The following is an 18,494-nucleotide window of genomic DNA, read 5'->3' as shown; positions in this document are numbered from 1 at the left end:
TCAAAAATAGAGTAAAAACAGTAATGTTGTGAAGACGTATTACAATTTAAAATAACTGTTCTATTTTAATATATGTTAACATGTAATTTATTCCCATAATAGCAAAGCCATTTCAGCAGCCATCACTCCAGTCTTCCAGTGTCACATGATTCTTCAGAAATCATTCTAATATTCTGTTTTGGTGTTCAAGAAAAAATTCTTATTACTTATTCTGTCTTATTGTTACTTACATTTTTTTTTGATGAAAACAAAGTTCAAAAGAACAGAATTTATTTGAAATATAAATACATATATTGTAAAAGTCTTTTGTGTCACTTTTGATCAATTTAATTAATCCTTTCTGAATAAAAGCATACAAGTTTGAGTGGTAGTGTATGTGTTCCAGTTAAAAAAAAAAAAAGAAATCTTTCTCCATTTGCAAAAACATCTTATGCAACATTCTTCATTCTTGCACACTCTGTGCTTTAGGCCATTTCATTTAATTTCTTATACTTTTTTTTTTATGTAGGCAACGTCATTCTAATTCGATATGTGTCTTGCTTCCTATATTTAGTCCAGAGTAGAGGGTGAATGTGTTAGGGATACAATGGACTTTTTCTGCCACTGTATATTATGAAAGTGAGATTAGGGCATAACCATCTTTGAGGAAAACGTGCAACAAATTATATAAAATTTGCATTAGTGGGCTAAAACTTTAGCTTGCCCCCAAAAAACCCTACTTCAGTGTCAAAAATTGCTTCCAAGTTTGGTATTTTTAAAGAATGTGGCATTGCTAAGAAGATATCACGTCTGCATCTTGCAGAGTCTGTATTGTTTCAAGGTATGCGCTCCACTTGCAGTGTTTTGTTCCTCCACCAGAAAACAGGAATGCATTTGAATAATTTGCCTGTTAGTCAGTGTTCTACTCTGACCTTGTGATTTATCTTCACTGTGATTGGCTCTCATCATTTGTTCCCTTATTCTTTTGTTGTAGCCATGCTTATGTGGGTCAGGACTACAGCATTCAGAAGAACATCGGGAAAATTTCTCTTGAGCAGATTGATGCGGTAAGTAATAACCAAACTTATTGAGAGAGTTGCATTAATTCTCTAAAATGCTAGCTATCTATATATATATATATATATATATATATATATATATATATATATATATATATATATATATATATATATATATATATATATATATATATATATATATATATATATATATGCGCAAAGGAGTATTTTTATAAATTTATTTATTTAAAAAATAATTTGGGCTGCGTAGGATTTATTGGGAATTTAACAGATTTATTGGGTCTCAGGAGAGTGTCCTTCACTACTTGCTTTATATTTGGCTCGAGACTTTTATTTTTTCCTTTCCCTGAATTCTCAAGTTACTAGGACATTGAGCATGTCCTACTTTGGTGGTTGGAGTGCATGTGCACAGATGTTTCCTGGGAAGAAAGCTGTCTGTGGAAAGATCTGCTAAGTGTGTGTGTGCGTGTGTGCCCGCGCGGTGTGCGCCATCTCAGGGCTGGTTGCTGTTCCAATTAAAACATTTTGTCCTTCACTTTTTGCTTTTATTTGAACATTATTGGATGCACAGAAGTCTCTTGTAATTAAAGCCTTTGCATTAAAACAAAATGCCTCTGTTTTGAATCCTCATGTCAGTATTTCACCACATTGTAACCATAAAACTATTCCATGTAAATGCAATTTTTTTTTCCCTAATCACACATAATTGTACATTTAAAATCAAATATTTCTTGATTGACTGTGATTGTGTCACAGTTGTTTACAGTGGACCTTTGGACTCTGTGTTTGTCGTCTTTTAAGGAACTGATACTGTAGCTGTCTGCACCTCAGAATTGGCTAATTTATAAATCAAGCCATTTTTAATAACCACTCTTCTCTTTTCTTCGCTTCCACCAGCTCTCGGGCAAGTCCTATCCTCTGTGTATGAGGCATCTCCACAAGGCACTGAGAGAGAACCACCACCTGCGGCACGGTGGGCGCATGCAGTATGGACTCTTCCTCAAGGGCATTGGTCTTTCTCTGGAACAGGCCCTGCAGTTCTGGAGGTCAGAGTTTGTCAAAGGGAAAGTCGATGCAGACAAGGTAACTCTTCATCTTCAGCTTGTTCTCCCTCACATTGTCCTGGTTTTCCACAGGTTTTTGTCCCCAGATGGTTACTTTAGTATATTTTTGTGTTTGTAGCAATTCTTTGTTGTTCTACTTCTTTTTGCTGATGTCATTCTCTTTCTTCATCCCTCAATAACTCTTAAAAGGGTCACCCAAATGAAGATTAATATCTTCTCTCATTCATTTGGGTGACCCTCTTAAGAGGCCAAGTTATTCAGCTCTCTTATTTTGATGCTGGAGATAATTTGCCGTCCTTCCATCGTGTCCTTAATTACAATTCTAGAGGACCACGTAAGATCTTATTTTTTGTGCATGGTACATTAAACAAGAAGATTACACTCCCAATCTCAGACCTATGTTTCCCTCCCTCCCTGCACTCCGCAAATGAATGCTTATTCCCAGCTGATGCTCAATCAAGGAGAAACAAATGAATTTCAGATCCTTACCTGAGAATGGCCATCCTGACGGGCACGCTTTTGAATTAATTGTCAGTCTCACGAGAGCTCAGTACCAGCTCTGAAATCACTTATTACATGCTGAATTTCTCTCTGGCTACTCCAGCTGTTCTGGAACCCCCAGTTTTATTTTTTCCTGTTTCTTTTGGGATTATAGCTGCTTAGTTATTATTTTTTAGAGATGCACCTACATTAATTTTTTGGGCTGATAGCAACCAATAATAAAAAAAAGAGTTTGTTGTGACCAGTAACTTATTGTTAAAAACCTAACTTAACACAAAATAGGTGTTGATTAAAAGTTTAGAATATGGACTTTGCATATTGGTGAGCTGACCAACACAGAGTAAATTAAATACATTTTCTTAGTTATTAGTCAATACTTTATGAGGTCTCTGCAGGTCCTTGTTCTGGATGGATATATGGTATTAATTTTATTTTTACAGGTCTTAAAAAACAGTTATAAAAAGTCTTGCATTTGATTTTATTAAACACTGCAGATGATTTAAACTCTGATTTATCATATATTGTGGACATTTAATATTTTGGTGCTTTCTTATTTTTATATTGACTCTCATTTATTGTCATCTGTGAATAAGGAATATCTTTTGGTCTTATCGAGCTGTTGTAATGCTAACCATCCAGAATTTTTGCCTAAATGTTTCCTTTTTTTTTTTTCTCCCTAAAGCATTACAAGATTTATTAGACTGTATTTGTGTCAGCAGCTCAGATATCGAATACGCAATTGATCTACTTTTGTGCACAAGTGTTTGACTGTCCAAGAAATTTGAAATGACGGAGCGTTCTTAAGCGCTGGCATATTTTGTGTGTCAATGGCAGAACTTCAAGGGAAATCTCCTCAAACTCTCTGAAGCTCTGCCTGTTTGGAAAGATGTGACATATTCATGACTGGTGCAGGATAGCATTTTGTTATAATGTAATTTATTCAAATCATACTATAAATCATCCATACTATTAGCAGCTAATACTCAGTTAATTTTTGGATTGAGGCAACATGATTCAATTGTACCACCGTAGTGAATGCAAACAAATTTTAGTTTTTTGTCATGTTCTGATGAATGCATTATTCATGAGCAGATACCATGAATGAAGGACAGCACAGCCTGTGCTAGCTGTGCTAGAAATAATACGGTACTAACAATAACATGGGAGTTTTTGAGTGGTCTGCAATTGAGGTGACTATCAGCATCTGAAGTAATCTAAAATGAATAAGCTGCACAATGGATCTGTCAATTTCTGCATTCACATGGGCACAGATGAATGGTGGGCAATATTCTGTGACATCATTGTGAAGCAAAACAAGTGAAAAATTTGGGTCATTTTCTACAGAATGGTGCTTTTTGTATTTTGGAGGAAATAAGATGTCAGTTTACTTCGAAAAAGCTATGCATGAAGATCAAGAGGATCTGGGGAAGATGGGGAAATGGAAATGTATTACCAAGCACCTGCAAAGCAAAATGGAAAATTACCACAAATAGCTGGACTTTAAATAGGTTAGACTGACATTCTTAAATATTAAGATAATGTTTAACAAATTGTTGACTTTTGGCATTTACAGAAAATTGAAAATTGTGTGCGTTCATACCATCACCAATGAAAAACTTTAGAAAATAGCTGGAATAAGTTTGATCTTAATAAAAGTGCCAGTCCACTTTTTCACCAGGGGTGCTCCGATCGGGATTTTTGATGCCGATCACAGAAAGCATTATCTGCCGATACGATCACAGATACCAATCATTTTAAAGCCTTCTTTATATCATGTAGAATTATTTATAGTGATGATCCAATCAAGATTTTTAGACATTTATTTAGGGCCTGAATTTCATTTTTGAAAATGAATTCCCCTCTAAGGTTTTTTTTATTTGAAGGGTGACGGAGGGCATTTTTTAGACATTTTTCAAAAATAGCCTGTATATTTATCTCACCTAAATATTTGAACTTACAGTGCATTTTTGTTTTTACAATCGTGCAATTGTTGCGCAATAGCTTGCACACAGCACAAGCCTGATTTCATGAGCTGTATGTGAGGTGGCCTTTTACACCAGGTTCACACATACTCCGTTTGCAGTGCGTATGCAGTCCACATGCGGTACAGAATCAGCACGAGTCCATACTGATCCATTGCGGTTCACCACAAACACATTTATCCTTTCATTTTTAAAAAAAATTTTTTTCAAATACAAACATTGTTACTGAATATGCTTTTTCAGCATTGTGATTCTTTTCTTACACAGTAAAGTAATACAATTTTTCATAGATGTTTAAATGCAAGTGGCAAAACATTTAAACTACATTTCGTACGTTATTACAAACATTAAAACTTAAAAAATGAACAGAAACAACTCTACTGCCTTATCGTTTGCATTTAAATCTTTATTACAAACAATCCAAACATAAAGAACTTTGTTGTACTATCTCCACGGTTGCCATCTGTTATTGCCTTCTTTATCTAAAAGTGCTGTTTTCCTTTAAACCTAGCCAAAAAGCCATAGCCTATGTGATGACTGTGAAACTTTATTTATATGTATTTAAGGTGTAATTACTACATTTTAGTGTCAATACATGTTCATATTTACTGCAAGCAATGCACTGTCACTTTAATTCAGCGCATACTGCATAAACGATCTCTGCACTGCTGCAGACGCACCGCTCCTGGAACGCACGCCGGACAGAGACTGAGACGGTGCAACTGCGCGTCGTGCCAAATCTTAGCCTTTATAGAGACAGCCAATCAAACATCCCAATGCGATTATCGGCCTATAGCGATCGGTAGCCGATCATTTGGAGCACCCCTATTTTTCAGGAGCCTTGTTTCTGGACATTTTCCCATAGGGCTTCAAGGACATTGCAGAACTGTTTTGCCACAAATTCCTTGTAGCAATTATCTGATTGTTGTTTTTTTTTTTTATAGAATTATGGGTAATTGTAGTTTTTCAACAGGAATTCCGTTGTTAAACATGATTATTTAAAAAGTAAGTTGAAATAATATAGACTGATTGATTAAGAAAAAAAAACTTTTTTATGGTAATGCCATTTATTAACAACCTAAGAGATCACAACAGGTCTATCTTTAAGTTATCATTAAAAATCAACTCCCCTAAGTAGAGAATTTTTGTGGTTTTTAATTCTGGAACCCTTCTATTGCATATATACAATGTAAATTCATTAGACACTTTTTTTTATGGTCCTCTACACGTCCTTTTCAAGTATGTAGATAAAGTCAGCGGACACGTGCCACCCTACATGTAAAGACCAGTGCCCCTGTGCAAAGCAATTACATTTTCTTGTGGTATAATGCCCTGGAGCTGTGTATTCGAGCACTATCCCAGTTCTTGCTGCTTCACTTCCACACTTGCCTCCACGGCAGTAGCTTAAAATAGGACTCGCAGGACAAGAATGGTTCGCAGTGGCCAGCCTTCAGAAAATCTAAATCCAGGCCAATTTATTTCTATTAGAAATGCTGCGGCACAAGTCCATCTGAAACTTCTGTGCACAGTCGAGCGGAAAAATCTAATATTCATATCCGGTGTGCCCTATTCTTTGTTTTTGTCCTTCCTCTTAACATGTTCCCTGAAGCTAAATTGAAGTACAGATATAGTGAGCATGGAAATGAATGAGTAAATTTGGATGGGCATGCCAAAGTAGTTTAACCCTGCAATGGACCAGCCGTCTGTCCAGGGTGTTTCCCTGCCTGCGGCCTGAGTTGGTGGGATAGGATTCAGCACCCTTGTGTCCCTACAAAGGAGAAGTGATTTGAAAAATGGATGTATGAATAGAAGTATTTTGAACCTATATTATGTAACATTTACATTACTGCTGTCAAGTTTGGGGTCAGGATTTTATTTTAAATTAACTTTTATTCTAGCAAGGATAGATTAACGTTGTAATCAAACGCATAAAGACATTTACATTTTTACTTTTTTAAATTTCAAATAAATGCTGTTCTTTTGTTCTATTAGGGCAAATTTCACGATTCGATTTGATTCCGACTCCTAAGATTTCGATTAAAGTTGATTTCCAATTTGATTTGATTAAATTTAATATAAATTATTTTGGAACAGCTAATCAGAGGCGTTTAAGTTAGAATCCACTCACTGCTCAAATCGCCTGAGATTTTGTTCAGGTGTTGTGTTCAGTAGGGCTGCCCCCTAATAGTCGACTAAACGTTAGTCGACCAGAAGAGGCTTGGTCAACCAAAATTTTATTAGTTGCAGGAAAAAAAAATCCAGAGGCGAAGGCATGCAGTCCGTGACTAATGGCTGGTCTATGTGGTAATACAGTAGATCAGGCAGGACATCCAAAAGCTCGCCTATCATTCATCGACCTCAAATATGGCTTATCTGAAATATGTAAGTATTAGCAACTTTACATGGCTGCTCAATGTAATGTTATCCTAGAGAAATGTGCGCTGTTCAAGTGTCTGTGCATAGTGTGGAAGCTGGATAACGCTCACTGCAGGACAGATGGAGGTGCCGGTGCGCTCACTTACTCCTAAAATACTGGTCATTTTTGGTCATACAGATAAGAGTGATACGTCTTTCGAATCTGTAAAGACTATTTGTTTTTTTTTGTGCACTCTCAAAAACAAATCGCGCTTTTGTGAAATAATGAATGCAAACAGGATGCGCTTACTGCCTTCTCGGCCTGTGAACTTGAGCATGAAACTCTGTGTATATCTTTACCTTACAGACATTAAAAATATATACAGTCAGGTCCATAAATATTGAGACATCGACACAATTCTAGGCTCTATACACCACCACAATGGATCTATCACATAATGCTATCTCTCTGATGGGTTTGTTTTGTTTTTTCAGCCTAATGATGGCTTGCTTCACTGATAGTGACAGCTCTTTGGATCTCATCTTGACAGTTGACAGCAACAGATTCCAAATGCAAATAGCACACTTGAAATGAACTCTGGACCTTTTATCTGCTCATTGTAATTGGGATAATGAGGGAATAACACACACCTGGCCATGGAACAGCTGAGAAGCCAATTGTCCCATTACTTTTGGTCCCTTAACAAGTGGGAGGCACATATGCAAACTGTTGTAATTCCTACACCGTTCACCTGATTTGTAAATACCCTCAAATTAAAGCTGACAGTCTGCAGTTAAAGCACATCTTGTTCGTTTCATTTGAAATCCATTGTGGTGGTGTATAGAGCCAAAAATGTTAGAATTGTGTCGATGTCCCAATATTTATGGACCTGACTGTATTTACAGAGAGTGAAATGTCTACTTTCAAATTAACCAATTCAAATGGAAAACAAAGATTTTGTAATCCGTATGAAACATGCATACAGGTGCATCACTACTGCGGAGATGAGTCGGTGTTGCTGACTTCATCTCTTAAACCGAGAACAAACAAAGTACTAGCTTATTAAAATGTTTCCTTGCTGTTTTTCATTGACACATTCATAATCATTACTTCTGCCGGTAAGTGCGCTGTGGCAAGCTTTATGCGTGTGCTTGAGCGCTTAGTAGGCTATGTAGGCAATTAAAGGCTCATATTTAAATGGTTTATTAATAAACATGCGATTAGTTGACTAATGCTTAAAAGGAACGACTACTAGTCGACCAGAAAAATCCTTAGTCAAAGACAGCTGTAGTGTTCAGCACAAATTATCTCATTAAAACAAAGTGTAGACGTGATGTAAATAAGAGATCCATTGTGCAGCGTTGAGTACTTATTTAAATATAATGCAACTTTGTGGGATTTGAGATGAACTAAGCTTAGTGACAGCTTTTTAGTGATTTTATTTTTAGTAAGACGCACCCTTAGTGATTTGATTCTGGAGCCAGGCTTGTTCAAAAGTAAAACAGCACAAAGCTTACTGCGATTTATTGGATGGGAAGTGCACTACAGTGTTCTATTCAATAACAGGCTAGACTTAATCGATTCTTGGAATTTAAGAATCGAGATCGTTTTGTAAAAACAAGATTTTTTTACCCATCCCTACTATCTCTGTCTTTCTGGATGGATGGATATATTAGTTGCACATTTCTCCTGTTTATACATTTAATCCCAAATAAATATCAGCAACAGCAAATCCCAAAATACATTTTTGTGCTGTACATTGTAATTTTGTGATGCTTAAATTTTCAATTATAGCATTTAAATGATTGAGTTTAGTTTTTTAGTGTTTTATTTCTTAGACATTGGTATAGAATTTTATTACTATTACCGTAATGGTGTAAATTGTTCAAATCTTTTTGGAAATGGTCCTTGTGTTAGTAAAAACCTTTCACAGTTTGCCGCCTCTGCTAAAAGTTGAAGCAGCTCTCTTAAGCACCAAACATTTACTATGCTGCACTGCCGGCACCGAACAAGCTAGAGTTCAAAGAGGTGCTTTTGCTTTGACTAATGCTAAGCCACTTTCACAGACTCAAAAGCAGTCAGAGGGTGTCCATTTACAAATATTCCTTCTCTTAGCCACCAACCATTCCTCTGGAAGAAGTCAGGAGGTGAAAAAAATAAATAAATAAAAGAACACATCCAGACAAACACATTCTCTGGTGGTCACGCACCGCCACTCGCAAAAGTGCCCCATTTCCAGGGTGGCTGCGTCCCCCTCAGTCTGTCCTCGCAGGTGGGACTCAGTCCACCCACTCACAGCGAACACAGCCTTCTTTACGAACCAGCGCATGGAGTCGGTGCTCTGTGAGTGATGCATGCGAGGTGTCAAGGATATCAGATGACACAAAGCCCCCATTAGCATTCCACTTTCACTGGCAAATAAACAACTGCAGCAACATCTCAGTCTGGACCGCTTGTTTTGATTTGGTAGTGGGTGTGGGTGGTCGCAAATAATATCTCGAGGAATAATCTATGCATTTCTTTATGAAGGAATTGGTTCGATGTTGTTTTGCCTTTCACAGATTTCTGTTACTTTCTACTTTGGCATGCGTGAAGGGATGCCGCCATTTAGCACCTAATGTTCAGATATGCTTCTTGTTAACGGTAGCTGTGCATTATACATACAGTTCAGCTTTTATGCACCCTGATGAGTTAAAAATCACTGCTGTTTTGATAAAATCCACTTTTTTTTTTTTTGCTTCCTTGGTCCAAGGTTATTAGTCTGCAGTAAGTTGTCTTTAGTTGACAGTAAAGCAACAACAATAATCATAATAAATGATGACAGTAATTATAGTACAAGCAACTGTGAGTTCTGCATTCTGTATGCAGTACCAAAATGGTTTACATGCAAAATATTGTCACGAGTCATTGATTTTTGGATGAATAAATTACTGTTTACCCCGAGGCTGATCTGTCTGATTGCTGCATGAAGCGCGGGACCCTGATGGCACCTGCTACATATCAGTGGCATGGACTTTGTGTGGTGTCTCATTCATGCAGAGGGCCAGGAACGGCTGAGGGCAGGCAGCTATGGCCTTCCATGCTCCTCTCTGGCTAAATGGTTGCTGTTAACACTCATTTTGATTGAGTGAGCACAATGTCAGGTGCGCCGGGGTGACGCTCATTAGACTCTCACATACCGCTCCACTCTCCACTGCCGAGGGACATTTCTTGAGCACAAGAGATTCTACTCTTCAGCCATAAGGGAGTCTGGTTGCATTAATATGGCTTTACTGGTTTATATAAACTAGATTTTTCATATTTAAGGTCTCTTCACAGCAACCAAGATCTTCAGCAAAAATTTGGGCCAATTTTTGTATAATACCGCTCTCTGTATACAGCCGCTTTCGTACTGTATAATGACAGCGGACTCTTCTCAGCTGCTCCAGCAATGGATACAACCCGGAAAACTATCGGCGTGGATTTTTGCCGATAGTTCCAGCAACCATATTGGTGTCGATTAATCTGCAAAACCAATCGTTCGACCTCTAGTAAGGACGTTGTTAAAATAGTCCATGTGACATTAGTGGTTCAACCTCTTCTGTGTCAGACTTTGCATGTTCACAACAGTACCACGATGCAAGCGTGTGGTGCTGCTGACACAGGATCCGGCGTTCTGACATAGAACCCGATTGCACTGTGACTTGTTTGCAAAGAGAGCAATGCATACGCATATGTTGTGGTACTGTCCTGAACGTAGGGGTGGGCGATATGGGAAAAATATCATATCACGATTTTTTATAGAAATATCACGATTCACGATTTTTATCACGATTCTTTGTTAGTTTTACTATTTTGGTTTTACAAGTTGTCTGAGCATTACAGCCAAACTAGAAAGACAAAGATGCATGGCAGATATTTAGGCCAAAGTGGGCGAAGATAAAAAATCTTTGTCATTATTTTATTTTTCTTATTAAAAAATAAGAACAAAGATGCACATTACAAATACACATAATATACAAATAAAACAAACAGTGCTTTATTTTCAGGTACAATAGGTGCATTTAGCAGAGCATTCAATGAAATTGAATGAACAAGTATAAAAATAAAACACTAGATAGACTGATTCCTAAAGCAACTGTATTAAAGTTTTTCAGTCAAGAATAGTGAGTGATTTTTCTATTTTGCGTTTTGTTGTTTTGTTAACGTTAAATGAATAGTTCCCCCACAAATTAATATTCTGTCATCTGTCTGTCAATTCTGTCATAATGTTGTATTTTTATACCATCATTTACTCAAAAGTTGGTTTTAAACCGGAATGAGTTTCTTTCTTGTGCTGAACATTTATAAATGCTATTTTGAAGAAGGTGGAAAACCAAACAGTTGCTGGTCCTCAGTGACTTCCATAGGATGTTTCTTTCCTACTATCAAAGTCAATGTGGACCAGCAACTGTTTGGTTTTCCACTGAGTAAATAATGACAGAAATTTAATTTTAGGGTGAACTATCCCTTTAATGACAGTCGACAGCACGTTTAGTGTCCTGTCCCTTTAAGAGCTGCAAGCATCTAACAGGCACGCATCCGTTTCTCTCTTAACTATTTACTTTCATTTTAGAGATAACCAACTCAGTCTGTATGTAAACCTTGTGTGTTTTGACAGTATTAGCGCAAAATATAACTTAGTTGAGTAATCAGGCGCTGTTAGACAGGCGTTTTAGTGCGCGTGCTTCAGGTGTATGCGCTCAGAACAAGCGCAGGTCAGACCAGCGCGCGAATTAAACATTTAACCAGCAAGGCTTGTATGCAAATAACGTTAATGTACTTTTGCGATCGCGAATAAGTGCAGTGTCCTGTCTGAGTAACTCTACTGCTGTATGTCGTGTTGTACAGTATATAGAGACGGCGGCGCCAGAACTGTATTTGACAATGTGCGCTGTAGCGCGATACTACGATATTTCTTAAAAAGCAGATCGTGGAGACATTTTTATCGTCCACGATCAAAAATCGTCATATCGCACACCCCTACCTGAACGCACATCGAAGTGTGACACGGAAGAGAAGAAATTGTTGAACAAAGTTATTATTTTTGTTTTCATTGTGCACAAAAAGTATTCTCGTAGCTTCAGCAAATTATGGTTGAATCACTGATATCACATGGACAATTTTAATGGTGTCCTTACTATCTTTCTGTGCCTTGAATGTGTCAGTTGCCTTGCTGTATATGCAGGGCCAGAAAGCTCTCGGATTTCATCATAAATATCTTAATTTGTGTTCTAAAGATGAACAAAGGTCTTAGGGTTTTGGAACGACATGAGGGTGAGTAATTAATGACACAATTTTCATTTTTGGGTGAACTATCCCTTTCAGTTTCTGACACGAGAAGGAAAAGTTATACAGTATTTACATGTTTTCTCAGAGACACAATGAAATTTTATCAAACAACACCGAATTCAGAGAGCCACATCTGGATTTGTCCTCTGCTATTCACTGTTATTTGAAAAAATAATCATAGTTTTAGTGTGAATCGTATTGGTGGGCCAGCTGTATTCACAGTGCGAGGTAAAAGATATTACAACCCCTCTCTGTACAAAAAATCTGGTGCATTAACAGCATGACAATATTTGTCTCCATCAGAACAGTTGCATTAACAGCTGTTGATTCAAATTTAAAATGTTTATTGCACCAAATTTTGGCACTGAACAATCATCTCTGTGTAAACAGGCCTATAGAGTTTCAAAACTCAGGCTTTTGTTATAAGAGTTGTGGATGGTTAGCAGGGCATTGCTATGCAGTTTCTAGCATATTTTAAGTGTTTATAGTGTATTTCTCAGGTGTGTGCTTGGCGGTTGTTCACTGCCCCAAATTCCTGTGATTATTCCAGTCTCTAGATATATTCTTGGGTCCAGTTGTCAATGTGATTTCACAGTGGGTGGGTCTGTCCTGCTTGATGCCACAGAAGTGAAAGCTAAACTTGACAAAATGTCCTGCTGTGGATCGTTAGGACAGAAACTCAGGTTTACGTGGAAAAAAAGCTTTCATCTCGTAGCTTTACCACAACGATCCTGGTTAAGATAAATTGTTAAGGGTGTCGGTTTTTTCAATGCTTCCCTGTTGAGTATGATTAAAGAACTGTTCCTCATTATATGGATTTATTAAATTAATTGTTAAGCAACCTAATTGAAATATTCATTCCCCTCACTAATTAGCAAGTATCAAGTAGGTTTGCATTTGTATTTTATTCAACAAACTTCAAAAAGGAAGAAAGAACTTATAAAGCTTTTGTCTCCAGAGATTTTCTGTTTTCTGATAATAGACTTTAATCAATAACAAAATGCTTTTGCTTTGAATAATCCAGCCACAAGTTACTTTAAGGATGCGTAGCATTTAGAATAATTACATCGCAGGTTATCTCGATTCTTTCTGAAGTACGTTGTAGCCACTTTTAGTCTTTACACAGCGCTGAACCATTTAACATTCGCATGGGGTGAATAATCTTCTTCAAAAGAGCATTAGCATGCAAAATATTCCATGAAAAGACAAAGGTAATTACAATACGTTTGAGCATTTTGCCAGTAACCTTTAAGGCGCATGAATCACTTTTTGGCTTATTCACCCATGCTGAGGGGGGCTTGAAGGATGGATGTGGGGAGCGGGGCATCTCACACCTCACTATTTCTATTTAATTGAACCATGATGCCTATTTATTATTCTACACCAATGGTCTCAGCGCTAGAAAGTACAGCTTGTGGATTTGCAGCACACGGGAACGATACCAAAGCCACAGATCCTTTGGCTTTGACACTTGTGGGTAAACATTTGATTGTGTTGTTTTTGAATTAAACCTGTTTATTATAATCATAAAACATAAGAAATCCTCTGGCCAGAAGTATCATTTTGTCTCAGATTGCGCTTGACATCAAAGTGTTTTGTGAAGGAATAATGGGAATCTTCCTGAAAACGGTCTCTGTACCTATTTATATTCTCACATTCTTTTCCTCACCGCCGTTTCTTAATGTTTTCCTCAGGGAGAGCGAGGAGGATAATTTATGGAAAAAAACTGATTCCCCTTCCTAGTATCAAAAAGGTAACTGCTCTACAAGGAACTGTGATGGTGACAAGTGGCTGCGTTGTTTACCGGTCTGGCTGTCTAAAACGTCCACCACGCCCCCACAGCAGCTGCCTGGTTAATTAGAGCACCAGGCCCCCAAGAGACCAGCAGCTCCTCCTGCACACTGTATAGAGAGAACCAGACCCTCTCAACCACTCAGGCCCCTAACTGTTCACGCTGTTTACTCAGCCGAGTCTGCGTGCACCACAAAAGCTTAATGCTGCTAATTGACATAGTAAAAAAGCCAGTGAATAACAGAGGAACATGCAGGACAGTAACTGTGAAGAGACATCATTATGCATATAGACAGTGGAGAACAGTCATTGGCTAGGATGTTATTCTAATCCACTCTTGGGATGTGTGTAAATATATATATATTTGTATCACAGTTTCCCCACAAATATTAAGAAGCGCAACTTTTTTTCAACATATTAATAATAAAAAAAACTTCAATTCAGTACTACATAGTTCACAGTCTTTGTAATGTGTGTTTCAGCAATTTTCCCATGTCAGGGTTTTTCGTTTTTTTTTTACTTTCCCCTTAAAAACATACTACCAAGTGTGTAGTCGGCACTATACTGACTTGTATGAGCATTGCACTCGTGTCTTTAGCAGCATCACGCACATAAGTGGTGCATTAAAATAATTTAAACTTTTACACGCAGCGTCGCTCATCAATGTCAGTTTCACAACAGTGGACCAATCAGAAGACCCCAGAGGCGGGGCAAGCGTTGCAAGCTTTTGTTTGCAGTAGCAGTTTGGCATGGCAACTTTTGTATTTGACAGCAACATGTCTGAGTAGGCATTCTGCGCTGTGCTTATTTTAAAAACCGTTCCTGAGCACTGCGTCTCGTGGTTTTAGACGCAAAGACGTGTTCTGTGTGAACAGCCAGTAAGAACGTAGAGTAAATACTTGTGCATGTAACGTGACAGGACAAGATCACTGAGATCGCAAGATCGTTTGCTCTTAATCAGCATTTACCTTCATTCAAATATTTGTTTACTGGAGTTATTTTCTACTTTTCACACAACAATATTTAAAACTTTTTTGTTTGTAAGAGATGTTGTTTTTTTCTACATTTGACATGGCAATATTCATTTTGTTTACAAAAAATCAAAAGTTATTTTCAATTTTTTTTTAAGAAACTTGAAATGTGACTTTTTAATAAGATGTCTTCATTTCAAGTAAGCTTTAATTTCAATTGTTCAAAATATTCAACAAATAACCATAAATAGTTTGGTTCCTTCAATTATTTAAAAATCACAAAGATAAGAAATGCACTCTTTCGTTAGAAAAAAATATCCCATCTTTAGTAGTCGAGTATATTTACAGTACAAACCTATAATGAACTACGAGTACCAAAAAAAAGTAATTCAATAATCGTAATCGAGGTAAAGCGTTCAATTAATCGAGGTTTTGAATTTAGGTCATATCGCCCAGCCCTAGTGTTTAGAAACAATTCTCTGAATTGCCTTTATGTGGACTTTAAATTGTAATACTGTAGGTACCGTCTACAGATCTATCAGTATAGATGGATAGATCTATAGATAGCTATAGATATGCAGATATAGCGATTACTGTTTGTACATATAAAAAAATTATAAGATGCTTTAAAAAAAACTTCCTATGTTATTGATTTATTTTTTGTTTATGAATTAAAAATTTTTTTTTATATATATAATATTTATATATTAGTGCTGTTAAATAATTAATCTAGATTAATCGCATCCAAAATACGTTTTTGTTTACATAATATATGAGTGTGTAGGCTACTGTGTATATTTATTATGTATATATAAATACACACACATGCATGTATATTTAAGAAAAATGTTACATTTATATATTAATTATTTATATATGACATAAATATATACATGTATGTGTGTGTATTTTATATATATTATGTATATAAAAACTTATTTCAGTTCATCGTGATTAATCATTTATATATTGTGCACATACATATATATTGTGCAGTCAGACAAATAACAATTGTATGGGACAGCAAATAATTACGATTGTGTTCTTTAATTGTCAAGTGTATCTTAAGTACAGCAACAGTTTATCTGTGGCACTTCATCTATTGTTGTCAGTGAGACTCAGAGCTGGCCCCACAGACTGGCAGAGAGCTGTGCCCAACCTCTCTTTTCATCTGGGTTTGCGTTTAATGCCTCTACCGATACATCAATCTTTTGAACTCACGTTTTGCCTTCCTGTTCCTTCTTTTGCAGAGCAATCTTAAGAAATTGTAGTGGTTTGCACTCCTTTCCACACTCTATTCTTTAAGAACATAAAGCATTGCCTTTTGTCAGAAATATGAAAGGCTGATTGTATCACCCTGAGCAGTGATTTTGGACTTCAATAGGTTTATATATATTTTTCAGTGTTGCCATCCCTGACATGCTTTACATTTTCACAGATTATTTCATATTAGCAAGTAAGTATCACTTTATCACTCTTTCCACACTTTGGCATAAATGGCATCAATTTAACATGGACTTTTACTGCAGTCACAAAGAACTGCTTTGCCGATGGTCATACTAAGATCCTGCGTCTGTCTGTGGCACGTACATCTGTGTGCTGCTGACAAAAAGAGAGAGATTTCCTATGATGTTATCTGTATTCCCACAGGGTACAATATGAATTCAGTGAGCTGTGTTTTAGCAGCTTTGCTCTTTTTTTCTAATATAATCACCTACTCAACACTCTCCTAAGCTCTTCAATACACTGCCGCAGCTTAAATCGAGTTTTACTAGCTTTTTGTCGCAATGTGCTTAAACTTCTATTGTTTGGCCAGTTCATTTTAGGTGCCGGTCGACTGTTGAAAAAATGGATGCAATAACTCAGTGCCTTTATGACCATATTCAGGATCTCTCAGTCGTGTAGAGTTGTGAGAACTGAAAAATACTGTTAGAGCACAAACACTATAAAAAACTTTACTCCTCTTTTTTTTTCAAAATATCATATAATATAGTGTTTACATACAGTATTGTTTATATATGTTGTAAATTGATTTTTAAAAATTAAAATTTGAATCAGCTTTTTTTTAAACCTCTAGAAAAGTTTAAATACATTGTTACAATGCTTACCCTGCAAAGACGGTAAGTGATATCTTTTGATGTACAGGGTCAGTAACTATACTGTTTTAAATATACCGTGCAGTACAACCTTTTATATTTATATTTTTAATTAATAGTTTCTTGTTTTCATAGAGGAATCAAATGATAATTAGCAAGAAAATGCACAACAGAAGCATTTCACAACAACAGCATTATGAAGCGCTGGAGCTTTCAAGTGTAATAATCTAGCAGTCAATTTCCAAAAAACATCTGGAAATGAGACGAGCCTGAATCCAGCGAGGAATGGGTCACACCAGGAGCCTGTTTTATAATCTGCAGAAAATGACAACAGATTAACTCGCCGTTTATTTTGGTACAGATTTTTCTCCGTGTTTACTTTGGAACGGATATGAAATGGCTCAGATGTGCATTTGCATACATTAAGGGAGAGGCTGTTGACATTAATACAGTAATTAGTTGCATTCTAATGAGCTGACGGTGCAGCCAACAGCAGCGAGTTGTCTGCGGGTTACTGCCTGACAGCGTTTACTGTAAGTGGGAGTCAGCGGCAGAGTGCTGTGAGCCGGGGGACCCTATATGATGATTGTTTTGCCACATTACAAAATGTACTTACTGTGTGTGAACATTTAGGTCAGGGTGAAATCAAAATTGACCCCATTTACTTTCATAATGCACATTCTTTATGACTTTCTTTTTCTGCTGACATTGCTTAGGCAATGTGGGCAGTTGGATAATGTTAAACGATAGTCAAATAGCTATTCAGGCATTGTTTATATTAGCAATCACCTTTAGGTATGCAGCAGCTTGTCACTGGGGCAGAACCTTTATTTAGTTACTGTGATGCACTAATATGCACATTTTAGGGATAAATAAGGTGCAAAGTTGTCCCTTTTAAGAGTACTGCCCCAATGATAAGCTGTTGCACCACTTAAGGTACCTTTTTTTTTTGACAGTGTAATGACCACATTTTACTATCCAAATCTGTTCGCTCTCTACACCCCCCACCTCCCCAATCAAATATCCTGTTTCACTCAAAAATACATCACATTATTTAAGTGAAGTGGTTTTCAAACTGCAATTCACATTGGTTTTTTTAAAAGTACAAATTATATTTGGTCGTTTGCTATTTGACTTTGAGTGAAAACGGGGAGAATTTCTGCTCCATAAAGGCAGATTAGATTTAAAGCTTGCATTCAGAGCAGATCAAGCATGGCTCAGGCTGTAGTGAGATTGAAATGTAAACATGGATCGGATCTGTCAACACGGACAAAATTCACAGGTTAAAAATGAATTTAAATTGGACAAAATAGATTACAAGAAGAGTTGAGGAGTAGTGATATGATATTAAACCTGAAGGGCTTTCTTGAAACTATAAACCCATCATGTCATTAATTTGTGATT

At 36.8% G+C, this 18,494-nt stretch overlaps 1 protein-coding gene across 1 annotated transcript in view; it reads left to right on the top strand.

Annotated features, from left to right (window-relative positions):
• LOC306884764 (DNA primase large subunit-like) overlaps window positions 1–18,494 on the top strand; it is a 73,582-nt gene that overhangs the window by 40,880 nt on the left and 14,208 nt on the right. Inside the window, exons 9-10 of the mRNA XM_079440949.1 lie at window positions 974–1,046; window positions 1,917–2,102. Coding sequence (XP_079297075.1) covers window positions 974–1,046; window positions 1,917–2,102 — 259 coding nt within the window. The remainder of the gene's footprint in view (window positions 1–973; window positions 1,047–1,916; window positions 2,103–18,494) is intronic.

Source organism: Barbus barbus, assembly GCF_936440315.1.
Source record: "Barbus barbus genome assembly, chromosome: 18".
Lineage (NCBI taxonomy): Eukaryota > Metazoa > Chordata > Actinopteri > Cypriniformes > Cyprinidae > Barbus > Barbus barbus.
The sequence above is the reverse complement of the archived record's forward strand: the minus strand, read 5'-3'. Positions and strand labels throughout refer to the sequence as shown.